We start from the raw sequence: 17,882 nt of genomic DNA, 5'->3' as shown, positions 1-17,882 counted from the left end.
AATTCACGAGCCGTTCAGTGCTTGTACGTACACGGCAATGGACACTTAGAGATTAAAAGATTCAATTGCGTTTGCTTGTGTCCGGTTGATGCTTGATTTTTGACTGCAAACAACTATCCACATAACTGACACTTATCTGACAGTTATCCTTTCTCCGTAAATGTGGAGTTTATGCTTCCAATGTAGCCCACAAGATGGCACAACCTACTATACACAAGAAAACGTACGAGAACGGTAGATGGCAGCACTTGCTTTGGCGTGTACATGTTTATGTTTCCGATTCAGGCCACAAAATGGCAGACCCTCCAACATGCACGGTCCCTATATTACCCTATACACAATTTCCTCTATTAAAAAAATGTGATTGGTCACTAATCACCTCCCGTCTCCATCATCAGATCAACTCGATGGTACTTTAATATTGCATTGTCACCCGACTTACATAGGTATGTATGCAAATTTCTAACTCAATCGAAAATCGGGAAGTGGGTCAAAATTAGCTTCCAAGATTTGTCCCACACATACATACTAACAGGGTATGTTCAATAAAAGCTTGTAAAAACTTGTTAATTTGTTGATACAAATTTTCTCATTTAATTCACAAAAGCCTTATCTTTGTCTCAAATTGGAAATTCCTTCGCTTTAGCTATTTTGATCTGAGGACCAATTACTTTGCCCGAGTTTCGCCTTATGTTGCGTAGAATGTCACCCATTGATGTAAATTACCCAAAGTATTTTAGCTAATGGAAATTCTTTCAATTTATTTTAGAATTTACGCTATTTTTCACCGTGAGTCTTTATGTGTATGACAACAATGGGTTTGACTAAAAACATCAGGCCAATTCGAACGTACTGATGTCAGTCAGAATTATATTTGAATCATGTTATTTAGTTATCGTGCGCCTCGCTCGCGACAAGTACCGACGAGTAAGAGCGAAATGCACGATAAGTGATAAATGACTGCTCAACACACCGTGCGTAAGCATAAGCGTCGCGTCAGCGTATCGTAAAAACGTTACGAGTACGAGACGCGTAGTTCTGGGCACCAAGCGTCACGTAAGCGTAATCGTGTTATAAGTGAAATCCTATTAGTTGAAATCATGGCGTCACTGGCGTCAGATGTCTTTGGCGGATGTTTGATTATGTGAGAAGTTTTGTTTTTACGCCTGTATTACGCTACGCCTGTCGTAATGACGACAAAAATCTCATACGCTACGCTACGACGACGCTTCGTGTGCGGACTTCCTCGAACTTGTACGTGCTCGTAGCGCTCTCGTTCTACGCGCGTATTACGACACGCCTACGCGTCTCTTACGCTTACACGCCGTGTGCTGAGTGCCTTAGATGTCATACTGATATCATTGCGCGTTATTTTATTATCTGTTCGAGTCTCGCGGGAGTTTTATAGTTAATATTTACTTACATGGTCATAATTTAGTGACAGTATAACACCATCGTTTCCACACCGTCGCTTAATTATTACTCGCATATAATTATGATTTTGTCAGTCAAAACGCCACGAACCCACAAATTGCCGCAGTACCAAAAACCACATAGTTAAATTAACCACAATACGATTAAAAAACATTTTTCTACTCTTCTACCGTTATCTTTCATTTATACATTCGTGAACACTAATTAATATAAGGGCAAACAAAATACGTTTAAATAAATGTCTATATAAAAGCACTTGTGCTTTAAAATCGCTAAAACGATACTGAGATTAATGGCTACTAGCCTAACAAAATCAAAATTAATACAATTTTCAAACTATGTGCATTGCTGCCAACTTACAAAAATATTTTTCTGAATGTCATCACTGTTTAGAACGTCAAATAAAAAAGAAGTTTTTTAAATTAATTTTGCATTTTATTTATAAGTCAGAGTAAAGATACCTTTAATTGAAGAATGTATTAATCCAAAAAGTTCGGACTAACAATCCCTTGGCAGTCAGAGTAGTTGTAAAAAAGTATTGTATGCAACATTGTATCTCTTCTTTTGAGCCGCTCCCTCACTGCTGAGAATCCGCACTCCGCTTGCTAATTTTCCAATTTTCCCTGTCGGTTGCTTATTGTGATATCCATCTGAACAGATATTTGGTCACACCATCTCGTTGGACTTAGTCCTCTAGGCCGTCTGCCGTCTACGCTTCCCATCACCACAGGTCTCTAAGTTGCCAGGGTCTCTGCGAGCTTTGTGACCGAAGTATCTCAGTACTCGTTAATGTATAGTCTATTATTATTATTGGCGGTGTTGCGGGCCACGTTTGAGTGCCACTTCGAACAATCAGTGATATGTTGTGACGGCCCTTTAAAGTTCATTACTAATGCCCGTTGAATCCAGGAAACTTTGGGCCGTAATGTTCTGTACCTCATAGGGCTGCAATACTTGCAATGCATGCCGCCTTATGTGGCTAATCTCCTTTTCCAATTTTAGCAACGTTGTATAAGTAGGTCAAAAAATGCTCGAGTGGTGTGGGTCTCATTATATAGGAATACTTTACAATGAGACCCACGCCACTCGCCTTTTTTCACCCATCTTAATCTTATACAACGATTGCATAATATACTATATTAAAAAAACTGTGCCATTTCTGTTGTAACTTCACGAGTAAACAAACGCACGTAACTTAAAGTACCATCGCCAATATAGCTTCCACCTTCCGGCAGCTAAACAAGACACATACTTTACTTTACCTTAAGGCATTGACTACTTTAAATAGATACCGCATTCATCACCATATATTTAAGTGCCAGCTCTTGTCGGTGTCGGTTTTCTGATATTGTTTTGAGCCCCTGATACGCCATTGTATTTTAACCTTACCTGGTCCTTAAATATACACCCAGTTGCAAAAGTACATGACCACTTTATGAATAAATTCCAATTAAAATATGATTATGCAATTTTGTAGCTCGCTGTACATCTTGTCCTGCTATGACATCTTCTTCCTGGTTATGCATAATAAATAATTTATAAAAGCGATCTACACGCTTTAACGCTTTTAGACTTCTTAAATACTACCTGAGCTGCACCATTCAGTAACATTGTACACTATTTCATACTCCAACATCTCATGTTTATACCTAAAACTAATTGTTTGTTGATATATTTAATTTACATGGGTATAGAGAGATACAAGCATAAAAGCTGTATGTGGTGACCGCAAGTAGACTTATTAAGCTCCATCTAAAATGAAAGTGATCTGCGTCTTGAGTTAATGGCACGGCCTGCGGACAAGAACGCATTTACCGAAAAACGTTATAAGCGTGGCCACTACGAATACGTACGACTGCCCTTCGGGTTCACCACGGCACGGCACGGCAACTAGAGATGGGCTGAATATTCGGTATTCGGTATTTCCCAATGTTCGGACTTGGCCGAATTATTCTGTGAAAGTGCCGAATATTCTGCAACTATTGTTTGTTATGTTTGTCTTGTTGCTCATCTAGATTTTTTTAAGTACTCCCTTCCATCAGTACCGCCACCACCCACCACCAGTTTTAACATTGACATATTCGCTCACGTTTACGTAACTTACATTATATGCATCTCGCTTGTACTCGCAAATATTATTGCAACGTAGATAGTATAGAAAGTAATTTACGTAGACAACAGCGAATATGTCAATGTTCAAAACTGATGGTAGCCGTATAGGCTACGTTTTCCCGTTGTCATTAAAACACATGATGAGACAATAATTTATATGTTGAATATGTTTTATTAGAAATTCGTTTGTTAGCCCCATGCCTTGTGACATGTTTTTTAGGAAGCGATTCATATTTAGCTGCTAAATAATGTTTTTGAAGCATGTTCAAATGGTTTATTTGAAGGATAGGTACAGATGAACCGAATAATTCGGCCGAATATATTCGGATTCGGCAAACTCTATATTCGGCCCATCTCTAAGCATAACTAAGAGCAGGCTACTTAATTAACATAATGGGAAGTCGAGTAAATGTTTTTCCACCTTTGTCTTTCCGCGACTTTGACGGCTACAAAATGGCCGCTCCCCGTCTATCTCATTAACAATGTGTTTAACATAATGAGATTTGTGGAATTTCGGAAAAAGTTACTGTACTCTGCTTTTTAACTATGAAATACTGCCCTACTACTACTGAAATAGTAGGAAATAGTACTTTATAGTGAAAAAAACACCCGACTATAGTCTGTGAGAGTTGAGAAGAAAATTTTTAAAATTATGTATTAACCTTTATATATATGGCACTAAGGCTATCAGTTAAACAGTAGGTCATAGCTGGTCAATTCATAACTTTCAAAAATTTGGATGCCCGTAACAAATGAGTGTAACAGTTGGTAACAAAGAAACTCGTGTAGGACATTATCACCCGTTAGTAAAAATGTATTTCAGATTCTTGTTTCCACGTTTTGAATAGGATTAGTCCCTTTCTTTAATATATTTATCTTCTCATAAGAAGGGATCAATGACTTAAATAATATTTTTCTTTGCCATAGATATATTATGGTCACCGTGATATTAAAAGATCTTGTGTATAATCATAAAACATTTTCTGTATTCAATCAATCTACAATCTACTGGTGCAAACTATTATTTTGTTACTCTTTTCTCGTTATAGGTCTGAAATCAAATCTTTAAAAGTTAAATCGGCCCACTTCCTGGTTTCCCATTGAGCTAAAATTAAGCATACCTACCATTGCAATATTATGGTTACATCAAGCTAATCTGATGATGGAGGCCGAAAATAGAACCATGTGAAGTCAAAAATGGTCATGAAGCAACGGAATCGCGCGTTAAAATCATCTTTAACATCTTTTTCTTGTCATATTTTTGCATTTTTATAGTGAACGATGTTTTCTACTCTATTCGGGTCGACCAAGGTTTAAGCTCACGAATTTGACCACCAATACACATACGAAAGGTCAGCGATAAAAAAGTTATGTATGATAAAAACTCATTTGTATATTATTTTGTCAACAGTGAGAAGAGTGGCTCCACAATTCTCAATCCCGCCGCCGCCGCGCACCGAAGTAATGCTCGGGGGCAACGTCACGCTCAAGTGTGTGGCCTTCGGCTCTCCCATGCCCACCGTCAAATGGAGGAAAGGTGAGCGAAAAAAAATACTACGAAAGTGAAAACAGCGGACTCTGTACATCTTTGTCTATAAAAATTATCTTATCTGCTTCTGCTACTGCTGCCAAAACTCCTTGGTTATTCAACGTGATTTCGTGTTGTTGATAAAAAAAAGACTACTTTGAATCCATCCAATCTGTTTTTGTTTTGATTAATCGTGGTTCATTATTGAAAAAAAGTGCCAACGAAACAAAAGAGAATCTCCTCACGAATTAAATAATTATTCATTATGAAAACCAAAAATTTAAATTAATTTAGTATCTTAAATTACGTATACAAGTTATATATGATAAAAATAATAATTTCACATTGCCAGGTCTAACGAAATGGCTAACACCCGAAGACAACCCGCCACTCGGCCTCAACAACCTGAAGCTGGAGAACATAAGGGAGTCCGCCAACTACACGTGCGAGGCCGCCAGCGTCCTTGGGGTCATCGAGAAGACCGCTGAAGTCAAAGTGCAATGTAAGTACTTTTAGTGAACATGTGGAATGTTCTCTCACAGACTACTCCGATCTTGAAAATATGTCGGCCTCAACAACCTAAAGATGAAAAACATCAGGAATTCAGCCAACTATACGTGGGAGGCCGCCAGCGTTCTCGGAGTCATCGAGAAGACCGCTGAAGTCAAAGTGCAATGTAAGTTTTTTAGTGAACATGCCACCGCAAATTTTAATTACTCCAATATTGGAAACATCAGAGACTCCGTTTTCTATATATGCGAGGCCGAAAGTGCACGTGGCATTACGAAGAGCGCCGAGGTCAACGTGCATCGTAAGTAGATTAGAACTTGCTACTGCAGGCTACGAGGGCTCTGAAACATGAGGGAGTCCGTGCGTTTGTGTAGGCCTCTAAGCTATTTTTTGTATATCCCAGAAGTTCCATTTACAACTTTAAGACTCTAAAGTGTGGCCAGAACTGTGTTTTGACATTGATCTTTTTTTGTAATGCACAATTACCTTACAAATACGTATGAAACTGATTTATTGTTCTTGTGAACTCCAAATTAAGAAAAAAAAAATGTTGTCGTTCCGCCGAAATCTCTTTTAATTTTGTATTTACGTTTAGGTATTTTTGACATGATAAAGTCCAAAAGTTTGAAAAGTAATTCAGGTTAACTTCTGCGCGGCTAAATTATACTAATAAATTCAAAAAATCTAATTAGTGACTGTGTTTTTTATTTTGCACAGTTTACGCACTAATTAAAAACTTAGGTTTAACATCAAAACATATTTAAATTAGTTGAAAAGTGCCTTCTACGACTTAATTTACATTGAGTTTGTTTTTCTTCAATTTACTTTTGTTCATTGTTGTTTTTAACGTTTACTTAAGCTTTTGTTTATAGCCCATGGAATCGGTACATTATACCTAACGTCAAATGAGGTAGTTCTGTTTCTTTAATATGTTGGTAGTGATGAAATGGTAACAAAAAATCCAAGTTTTCGACCTCGAAAGCCCTTGGGATCATTGTAAAGTACATGAAAATCCATTTAATTTTAGGACTTTTTTTAGTTTTTGTAAAAATTTCCCACCTAGAACCGGAGTTACGGCAAAAGTCACTATGTAAACTTTCAGGAAGATGAAATTTGCAATTAATTGATAATATATAGTCTTACTAGGCCAAATAGTTTCTGAAATACGGCTTCTCAAAGGTTTGCAAAATTTTGAACTAACTGTAACTGCAAAAAAGGTTGTACCAGCAGTTGTGGTTGCAAGAAAGCAGCACTCAGATGCTCAGCTGTTTGCAACTATAGCACTGGTCAATCCTGCGAGAATATACCAGACCGGAGATGTGTGCCGACATTGAAAAACCATTAATTGATGATCCACCATCCGATGACGATTTCGATCTGCCTGATCAGGTTGACGAAGAAATGCTACCACACACGCGGGCCGCAAAAGTTAAAATCATTGAAAATATGTCCGAGGCCTTTACATAAGTACTTATATGAATAATGAAACATCTATTCTTATATAATTCTTGTAAGTAGTGTAAACTATACCTATTCCAATTGAGAGAGACTAACTAAAATTAATTTATAATTATAGAAAACTAACCGAACACGATTCAATTTTCTAAGTTTCGGCGCAACCAAAAATTTGGCCTTTTTTACCGAAACCGAACCTGATTATTATGCCGACACCGATACGTCGGTGGACAATTCTTTTTATTTATACTGTGGATTTGAATCTTGGCTCGTCCTAATGATTTTCTCGATACACATTCTACCGGTGAATGCAGCTTTTCTGTGAAACTTCAAGAAGAAACTATTTTTAGGGTTCCGTACCCAAAGGGTCTAACGGGACCCTATTACTGAGACTCCGCTGTCCGTCCGTCCGTCCGTCTGTCTGTCACCAGGCCGTATCTCATGAACTGTGATAGTTAGCCAGTTGAAATTTATACAGATTATGTATTTCTGTTGCCGCTATAACAACAAATAATAAAAACAGAATAAAATAAATATTTCTTTCCAATCTCGAGGTTCTCATCCAATCACCGAAGTTAAGCAACGTCGGGCGGGGTCAGTACTTGGATGGGTGACCGTTTTTATAGATAATGGTACGGAACCCTTCCTGTGCGAGTCCGACTACCACTTGCCAGTTTTTTTTTTTTTCAACGAGGTGAAGTTATACTTTCCAGTCTCAGAGGGCAATCGCAAAGCGAACCCCAGAATTCTTTATCAAACCGGAAAAGCGCTTAAATGAGTGTTATCGTACATATTTAACATGCTTGGTACAATCCCAAATGTATACGATACAAACTGTACCATTAATATTGCATTCTAGTTAATTAAAGGAAAACATTGTATAGCGACAAACCAGACAGACGACAATTACAAGAGTGTGGTAAATAGACATATAAACACAGACTCCGTATCATATAACATTTTACTGGTTCGTAAACGACCTCAACCTCGAAAAACACGGCTTTTTATCCTTAACAACACACAACGAACATACGCATAACACAACACACGGACATAACGGAGCTCAAAAGTTATCACACGGGATTGTGCCGCAAGCGACTCAATTGTACAGCGCTCATTTTGAATATACATATATAATTTTACTTTAGCCAATTTTTTCTTGACTAATCACAACTTTTTTTAATAGCGGAAAATTGTGTTATGAAGAAGGGGTAAGTTTTAGTGATATGTGTCCGATGGGCGTCACTTATATAGACCGTTTTTCGAAGTCAAAAATTTATTGAGAGCTTCTATTTTTGCCCCTGACAGTTAACTTACGTCGATATAGATGGAGTGAACAATCTTTTGCCGCCGTATTTTCTCGGAAACGTTCATATTTGTCATGCTACTTCAGTCAATCCTAGCACTTTTTATACAGAGACTAACTAAAATAGCATAACACGTTCGTATTTTTACGGCAACATATAATATTAAAGGATTATTCACTACATCTGTACTTATAATTTATATGCATACTTAGTGTAAAGGTCGCATACTAAATGACTACGAAAGCGCCAGTGTGTGATGACTTCGAGTTATCTTGTATGTTCTTACTAGCAGGTGATCTGTGAAGGAGCGACGTCAAACTTAGGCAATCCAATTTAACACTGTATTGTGCTTAGTACAATATGTATTAAGATTTTCAATTAAGGAGCCGTAGAATAATAATAGATATTTTGCTACAAAAATAGACAAAAATAGAAATAATTACAGTTCTGAACCTTATAAAATTTGAACTTTGAACTTTATGAATTTTCTTGAAACGGCAGTAGGCAAGTATGGAATAACACATAACTGTGTGGGCTTAGCACAAGTGCACTGCGACAGTATTTCGCACGAGATAGAATACCCTAAGCCGACTGATGAACCGTAGGCGGCCATAATTTTGTGGCCTTTGGTATGTTAACTACGGAACTGCAAAAAGTTCTCCTCATGTCAGTCTTCCTTTCTTAAAGGTCTGTAGATATAGATAAGACGTTTATTTGTTGCGTCAATATAATACATTGGCATAACAAAACAAGCGAAAGGAGATAAAATAATTTAACGTCAAATAATAAAAAACTCAATTTGTTATTCTGTCTGCATTACAGCAAAGTAAAAGGGTACGCAACTCAGCGTTACGCTCCGCTCTCTCGAACAAAGCACCATACATACCAGTGTTGTGCTCGAGAGAGCAAGTACCAGTATTTCCAGCAGAATACCAGTATTCTGCTGGTACAAAGGTCACGTTAAACGTTTTTATTCATTACTAACTACAATCACAAATGGCTTACAAATTGATAAAGCATTGTACAATTGTAGCCCGTAGCGTTCGCGTCTAATCAAACAAATTGTAAACAACTACCGAAGCTAGCAGTCAACTAACCGTGAAATCCGAATTAAATTAATTCTCGCTGAACAATAATTAATCATTAATCAGTCTGACACTCGCAACCCTTTCAATTAATGAATTATAACACTAATTCATAATCAATGTCGACGACTTGCCGCAATTTATCAATTTGATTCCCTTAAATCCCTCTTTGTACCTCAGAGGAGTTATTACCATAAATTTGCAACAGTTACTCAAAGAAATTATGAATGTAATTTGATTGAGTTGGTCTTGGAAATACCCTTTTGTAATGGATTTGAGGAGCGGAGAGGGTAAATACGTTGCGGGTTGCGGCCGCTTGGTAAATATTGTTTACAATGCATGTTCCTCAACAATCACTCAATGTATGTCGACACGTGGCAATCCAAGAATAAGCGGGAAACTCGCTCGTTATCGCCCAGAACGTCCAAGTTGTGGAATGAGCTACCTTCTAAGGTGTTTCCCTAGCACTGTTACATGGGGTTCTTCAAGGAACAGCAATTTAGGATTCTCAAAGGATGGCAACGTATTAGTGGCTCCTCTGAGGTTGCTTATGTCCATAAGCGGCGATGACTGCTTCCCATCAGGCAGCTCGTTTGCTCGATTGCTGCCTATTACATAAAAAAATACAAAGCTCGGAACGTGCTTCTCTTTATGGTTACATAGAAACCAACGTTCCACCAAGTGAGCAGAAAAGTGTGTGGCGCAACCGCACTGGCGCGTGTACCACCTCGAGTAGAGTGCGTTGATGCATTGAAAATTTTTATTTGACAATTACACCAGTCTATGTATAAAAACTAGTCTTATGCCTGTATCTTGGGTTCTGAAGTACAAATATGTGAGACAGATTTGATACGTAGGTATAAGTATAACAACAAGAATCAAAGTTACATTATTATTATATTAAACACGTTGACAGCATGAGCGCTGATAATAAGATTTTTTTATTAATTTTATTGTATTTATATATATTTTCGTCTGCCGTATGCATCCCGATAGGTGGGCTATTATAGCCACCAAGTGGATGCCGCAAGTTAAGTGCGGACGTGGCAGGTCCAGACGGAGATGGCGGGACGACCAGGACACCTTCATCAGTAACTGGCCAGAAATAGCACAATAACGGGAGCTGTGGAGATCACGGGGAGCCTTCACCCGGCAGTGGGACTGTGGGACACTATAACGGACTAACAAAAAAAAACATATATTTTATTTTAATGATGTACTTGTGAAAAAAATCTCAACTCGTGACGTAAAACTCGGTTTACAATATTGAGACCTACTATTTTGGAACTGGTTATTTCCAAACTGGTATAAATAATAACAATTTCATCACAATTTCTCGTAAAGGTTCTTATTTTGCTCTTTTCTTGACTTTGTTAATAGCTGATTACACACTTTTGGGACCTCTGGATGCTTTTTATAGGCATGTCACAAAAACTGAAATGTGTATTTTTCGATATCGAAATCCAGTTAACCAAAATTTTATTTAACTAATGGTTCACATTACATCTATATTAGTAATAAAATATTATAACAATGGTATAAAGAATTGACATAAAAAAACCTTTGTCATCAATACACTTCAATAGTTACTTGGTCCTTTGAAACCGAGATAAAAGACTTATGTTTACGAAGCGGCGAAATAAAACAATGTCCCTAAATTGGCTTAAAAGAGTTCAGGGAAAGTTTCTTTCAAAGAGTTTGTCGGCTGAAAGTAATTTATAAGACAGACCCATTTATGTTTGAAAGTTGAAGTCCATTTATAGATTAATTTCCTACTATTCTAATTGAAAAATCTTGTATCCATTGTTGAAATAAAATCTATATTTTTTTGCCTTATTAATAAGCTAATCTTGGGGTATTTATACATGAGGCGGGGACAGATCGGAATGATTCATATGAATGCAGTTATTCTCACCAGTGGCCGGCGGGGACAAATAGGAACACACCCAAATTTTGTGGAGTAAGAATTTGTAATGTTCCACAGCGCTCCCGGGTCCACCCACTGACGTGCGTGCGTCGGAGATCACCGCCACCAACGTGCGTCTCGCATGGTCTTACAGCGGGCCAGAAGAACCACAGTACTACGTCATCCAGTACAAACCCAAATATGCCAACCAGGTTAGTAGAATATCCAAAGTATACTTACCTACAAAAAAGACAAATCTCAATCACATAAAAGCCGGCATAGATCCCATGACACAGGTGCACTCTCTGTATCGCCAGGGAGATACGTTGAGAGAGGTATGCGCTAGCCCTCTGGGTCCTCTATTGTAATACTTGTAATGTTCCCTCGTTCTCTCAAGGCATCCACTAAAATGCGCCTCGCTTAGTCAGCTGGTGTAGTAGCTGGCCGAGGAACCGCAGAACTATATGTCGTCCAGTACCAGTCAGACTGATTAGCAACTGGGGCAAGTTGTCTTCTGAAAGGTTGAAAGTGATGAAGACGATAATGAGTACTAAACCCAAACAATCGACATTTTTCGACACGAAACTCCTTTCCACCAAAGCATTATAAACTTTTAACTGAAATGATCGAGTCGCCTAGTCTAAGCTTTGATAAGTACTACGCAACAGTGTTGGCCGAAACGTTCATGCAATTGACCATAAACAACAATTTCGGCCAACACTGCTATGCAATTTATCTGAGTAATAATACAAACGACTCATTTGTTTTTCTGTACCTAAAGGTGAAAACATTCGTAATGAATATAATGGGGCGTTACTTTGCGGAAATCCATACTAATAAAAAAATATTAATTTGCTAATCGACGACCGGTTTGGCCTAGTGGGTAGTGAAGGGTCACTACCCACTAGGCTAGGGCAGGGGCCTACGAAGCTGATGGTCCCGGGTTCAAATCCTGGTAAGGGCATTTATTCATGTGATGAGCATGGATATTTGTTCCTGAGTCATGGGTGTGTTCTATGTATTTAAGTATTTATAAATATTTATATATTATATATATCGTTGTCTAAGTACCCTCAACACAAGCCTTATTGAGCTTATTGTGGGACTTAGTCAATTTGTGTAATAATGTCCTATAATATTTATTATTTATTTATTAATCCGCAAAAAAATAACATGCTAGTGCAATGAGTGCCAACCCGTTATACTTACTTGCGATTTTTTTTTTTTTTAAACATTCGTGATATAAATCACAAATTGTTATTACTCACTACCAGTTCATTAACTCCAAAATCCTTAGCTTCCCCCTTCATAATTTTTTCTGGACAACTTAATTTAAGTTAATTTAAAATAATCATTTACCTATATAAAATTGCTCTGTTTATATTGAGATTAAGTTTATGTTGAGTACTATTATTAGTAGGTACTATAGTAAACTACTTAAGAATTGTAGATATTAAAAATTGTTATTTGCAGTGCCCTTGCAGGGTTCGTAGCTGTGAATTATTCAAATGTACCACCTAAGAAAGCATTAATAACAAGGAGGCGTTTTGGCAGAAGTGTGTCAAGTTCCTCCGACACTGCGGGGTTGCATACGCAACCGTGTTTTGTAGTTTTCTTCCTCCTCCTCGTGCGGACTCACGATTTGTGTGCGATCGATGTGGGAAGAAATGTCGCGCTGCTATAGGACTTTATAGCCACCAACGGCGATGTCCAGATTGCCCAGCCCCATAAACTCACAAGCGCCGCAACAAGCATCTACAACAGATGGTGTGGCCAATGATAGAGTATGCTAATTTTAAGATATTTATCTATGGGTCAATAGTTGCCTGAAATAAAGTTTTTCATTTCATTAAATTACTAATTCCCGTTTGACTAACCTTCGTTCATATTGACAGGCATTCAGCGAGATCTCCGGCGTCATAACCCAGTATTACTCCGTGACGAACCTGTCCCCGTACACCGAGTACGAGATGTTCGTGATCGCAGTCAACAACATCGGACGCGGACCGCCGTCGGCACCAGCCACCATCACTACCGGAGAAACCGGTACGTGCACATATTTAATAAATCACCTTTTCAAATCCAAGTCTTTATTTTATACGATATTGGTGGTAAACAATTTTGTTGCACTTAGGTCGTACTGAAAATTCCTATAATCTCAAAAAATGTAGGCCGTCAGTGGGTTTGTATGGTGGTTTTGGGGTTTTTATTTAGATTTATGTTTTCTGACGTATAGGTGTAAAGATGGCAAAGAAGGCATTCGTAGATCCATAGAGCCATCAAAAACGCATAAAAACATGCTTACGCATTTGGGAAACCCAAAAAGAAAGCTGTAACCAAGCGTCCCAGTAACAGTTGTAACCAAGAAGCAGATTATTTTGTGTTCGTATGTATTCCAACTCGTGGGAGCTCGATTCATCTTTAATTTCAACATTTATCTAGTAATGTTTGCTTAAATAAAATAAACAAAACAAGTATTCTATAAAAATCTAAATTACCTTTAGAAGATGCTTATAATTTTCTTAAATAGATAGTACATTTCATTGCTTCCCCCATTAGATAAACATGGAGGAAACATATTCAACAGAAACCGACATTTAGCGAATATTGCGAGCGAAATACTAGAAATTTGACTACAAACAAACATATTTAGTCAATAAAATATTTGTTATTCAATTTACGAATTTCCCGAATACGGCAATTTACCACAAACCTCAAAATGTTTTTATCCAGTATTACTTGTGTTTTATTCCAGGAAATTGAGTTACAGATGAAGTATTATTTACCTAAATCAATGCGGTTGTACCTACGGACAGTTCCGAATATATTCTCAAATTGACATATCATTACTGATACGAGTATCAAAGCAATTTTTATTTTCGATCATATGGATTTGTACGCAATCATCCATTAGCTTGTTTCCTTTCATTTCGACAGTATCGCTTTCGGTTCCTTATTTATTTGCATTGGAATTAAGTAAATAGGTAGTATGTATATTTTGTTTTCTTGCGCTGAGTTTAAGGTATTTGTTTTGATCGTATTTCATGCCCTCAATAACGCGACGTACGACTATCGCCGCCGCTTCATGTAAGTTCGGTTTCGAGTGGTTTCCTTATAATACTTTTATTTATTTCATTTGCACATTTATTTTTATTTAAAGTAGACAATAGACTTAGTGCGTGACCTGTTTCAGTTATTTATTCATGCACCATTACAGTTTTATTACCGATTTTAGGGACGTTACACACCTTCCCTGTTTTTGCACCGTTTGTGTGATGTTTGATAACAACTATAATATTCTATTGACTAATGCTGTATTTTTTCGTGCATCCTTGCAGTGGATTCCTTGTATGGAGGTGCCAGTAAGTATAAGAGAAACTCGAATTCTTATTATTTACATGTAACCAGGGTATCTAATAGCATGTTTGATTATTGTGGCGTCTATAATTTTGCATGAGGGTGTAGTTTTATATAATCATTTTCAAAGGTGTAATAATTCTAACAGGGGTTTCTCCGTAATCTTTGATAAATTCTTCTTTACTCGCATTCTGCAAACATCTATTTCATTGTATTCTTTATTTTTAATACAATATCTCTTTGTCGGATGGCTTTCAAATAATCTCGTAATAAAATTCTCCTCTCGTTGTACGAAACAACATTTGATACAAAGAAATAATGGAACATTTTCTCGCTCCCTGTCAAGTAGCTATCATATCAAATTTATTGTCCTTAAATATTAAATTAGAGTTGTTTTTTTAATTCCCACTCGAGTTGTCTCGATTGCCGGAGCAAAACAATAATGGAACTCTGATGAGATGCTAATAAAAACGTTGTCATACGAAAATTGAAGCAGTTTGTTTCTTTAAATTTGTAATAAGAGGAGTGTTTATGCGGGCATCGGATACAAGATTATGTCGTTTTAATATTACACTGCGACACAAACTTTTATTGTCTCCTTTCCGAGTATTACAAGCAGAAAGAGATTTTTCATTAAGTGACGCCCCTTTTCCGCGGCGCGATTACACCGCATTGTGTCCCCGCTTATTGCCGTGTTTTTATTTCAATTTTGTTCATAATTGACAGCATCCCTGTCTCGTCTTAATTTGATATTGCGTTGTTTGCGTATTATTACTTTTACGACAATGGGCTTTTAATTATTAGGGCTCTGTAGGGAAGACTTGCGAAGGACTTTGTCATATTAATGCCGCCGCCGAAATTACTTAGCAGCCGAGTTGATTTCGAAGATACCTTAAAACGGTCCAAGTTCTTTGCCGCGTAACTTTTGTAATAATCATTATGAGGAGAGAAATATGCCGGAACTAGTAGCTCTGTGAATTTAATCGGGTATTTATTGTGCTTTGAGTAGAGTTTGCATGAAAGAAGTAAGGTGACTGTGGGCAAGACCGGCATACTTTATTTATTTTTTACATTGGAGTATTCTAGCTCCGTTAATTATTCACTTACGTGACCGCTTGTAATCACATACGATGAAGAATTTCATAAATAATAGTTAAGCTATAGTGACAGATCATTTTAATCATAAATTAAGCAAAAAAAATAGTATTTTTAAAAATTCGGCGAGTAGACGGACTTCCCGTGTAGTTTAAGGTAAGTCCGTCTAGTAACGATATCAGCCATACTATGGGTGCTTATGTGTTCGTATTCGAATCCTTACAAAGAATGAAACAAGACAATGAAAAGTGTACTCTAAACTTGTTAATATAAGGTTTAGATTCGAAATAACACACAATTTTTCTTATTAAAAGGTAAGTATATATTATATATTACGTAAATGGGGTGGTAAACCTTTTTTGGAAAATAATTATACGTACTTATTTTTTGGACTTTTCAAATAAAATACTAATAGTCATTTTAAATTTACGGAGATCAAAGAGGGTTACATAAATAAACTCATAGTAGTAGCAATTTTAAACTACGAACACCGTTTAAGTTTAAATGAAATACTGAATGGTAAATCAAACTCCATAACACAAGTAGGTACCCTACATACGTAAATTTTCAGGATAAGTAAGGCGAAGAACCCAAGTCACATAGCGGCGTGGCACGCGCGGTACAGCGTTGGCGTGGCGCGTAACCTTGTATCATGGTGTAGGCAAACGCCTAAACCGCGATAAGTACAATACATGTTCCGAAATATAAAATACGTACGGACTGATATGGCTGCAATGATTTTAATCTTCAAAACTGTCAAGAAAATATGACTGTACAACCGTATTCTAAAATTCAAGAGTAATAGTATGTGTCATAGGTATAATAATATAACATATGAAGGCGATGATCATGGGTTCGAATCCCGGTAGGGGCATTTGCTTGTATAATCTACACAGATATTTGTTCCTCCAGTCATGTTTGTTTTTTATGTATTTATCTATATAAGTTTGTATATGTCGTCGCCTAGCACCAATAGTAAAAGCTAAGCTATGCTTAGTTTGCGGCCAATATTTATTTATTTATTTACTTAATAGGTATTTTCTTATTTGTATTTTCGGTTACATAGTGCTGAGGATGAAGAACACATTTCTTTAGTAGTTTCGAGATTAAAATTGTTAACAAACACAAAACACAAACATCATGCGCAATGTCGTAAAGATGCGTATCTGTAGTAACCTTATAAAATCGTAATAAATAATATTGAAGCCATTTAACAGTTGGTAACCTCTGATTCAACGAAAGTCCGGCATATGACGGACTTGCCTGGTGCATAGTAGACGGACTTTCCAACTTAGCAAAATTTTAATGTGATGAATGATGGAACGTATAATTACAAAACTAAGCCAATGTCTGATAATTTAAACACATAATAAAGATTGCCGGGTCTTATATTACTTACGTAGTCAATTTCTGGTGCAAAATCTTGTCACAAACTATTTTTAACAATTTTATTTGTAGAGACTGTCGCACTATCACTTCGAGTTCCATCCACATAATGACTTGTTTACGCGGATTGCTCTGAAGTTCGTTGTCACAGCGCCATCTGTTTTAGAGTGAGGGAACTAGCGCGAAAAACTGTCTTATAAACTCGATGCCAAAGCGGCAAACTCTTTCTAATTCAAAAGTTATAATGTGTTGACGGACTTGCCTTGTAGACGGTCTTGCCCACAGTGACCTTAATTAAATTTAAAGTGACTTCATTATTGAAATAATAATGAATATATCGTCAGGTGACAAGCAAAACTCACTAATTACTAGAAAATAATTAAACAAGAATCAACCTTATTTAAGTAGTAATATTGTTAATTGTGGCTATGAACTTGTCGTGGTTATTAGTGACTATTGCTTGTCACCTGACGATATGTTGCACTTAAGATTTCGAAATTAATCATTAGAGACACACATTGATGATAGACTCAAAGTGTTATTTTATGAGTTAACTATACTCAGCTACTCATATGGGGAAACTAGGGGAACATAATACTTATATTATATTTGTTACACGTAGAAATAAATGAAGAAACGTTTTCTAAGATTCATATTTGGGAGTTTTCTGTAAATAGCTCAAGACACAGGGCACGACCTGTGAGACT

At 37.0% G+C, this 17,882-nt stretch overlaps 1 protein-coding gene across 6 annotated transcripts in view; it reads left to right on the top strand.

The window, feature by feature from the left end:
• LOC133523806 (tyrosine-protein phosphatase Lar) overlaps window positions 1-17,882 on the top strand; it is a 701,140-nt gene that overhangs the window by 659,084 nt on the left and 24,174 nt on the right. For 3 of the 6 annotated variants that reach the window (XM_061859542.1, XM_061859540.1, XM_061859543.1), the window contains 5 exons: window positions 4,958-5,083; window positions 5,427-5,576; window positions 11,416-11,549; window positions 13,233-13,383; window positions 14,676-14,699. In XM_061859542.1, the coding sequence (XP_061715526.1) occupies window positions 4,958-5,083; window positions 5,427-5,576; window positions 11,416-11,549; window positions 13,233-13,383; window positions 14,676-14,699 (585 nt within the window). Of the gene's footprint in view, window positions 1-4,957; window positions 5,084-5,426; window positions 5,577-5,644; window positions 5,751-11,415; window positions 11,550-13,232; window positions 13,384-14,675; window positions 14,700-17,882 lie in introns of those variants that run through there. The other 3 variants (XM_061859541.1, XM_061859544.1, XM_061859545.1) reach the window with 2 other exon arrangements.

This window comes from Cydia pomonella, chromosome 12 (assembly GCF_033807575.1).
Source record: "Cydia pomonella isolate Wapato2018A chromosome 12, ilCydPomo1, whole genome shotgun sequence".
NCBI classification, from domain to species: domain Eukaryota; kingdom Metazoa; phylum Arthropoda; class Insecta; order Lepidoptera; family Tortricidae; genus Cydia; species Cydia pomonella.
The sequence above is the reverse complement of the archived record's forward strand: the minus strand, read 5'-3'. Positions and strand labels throughout refer to the sequence as shown.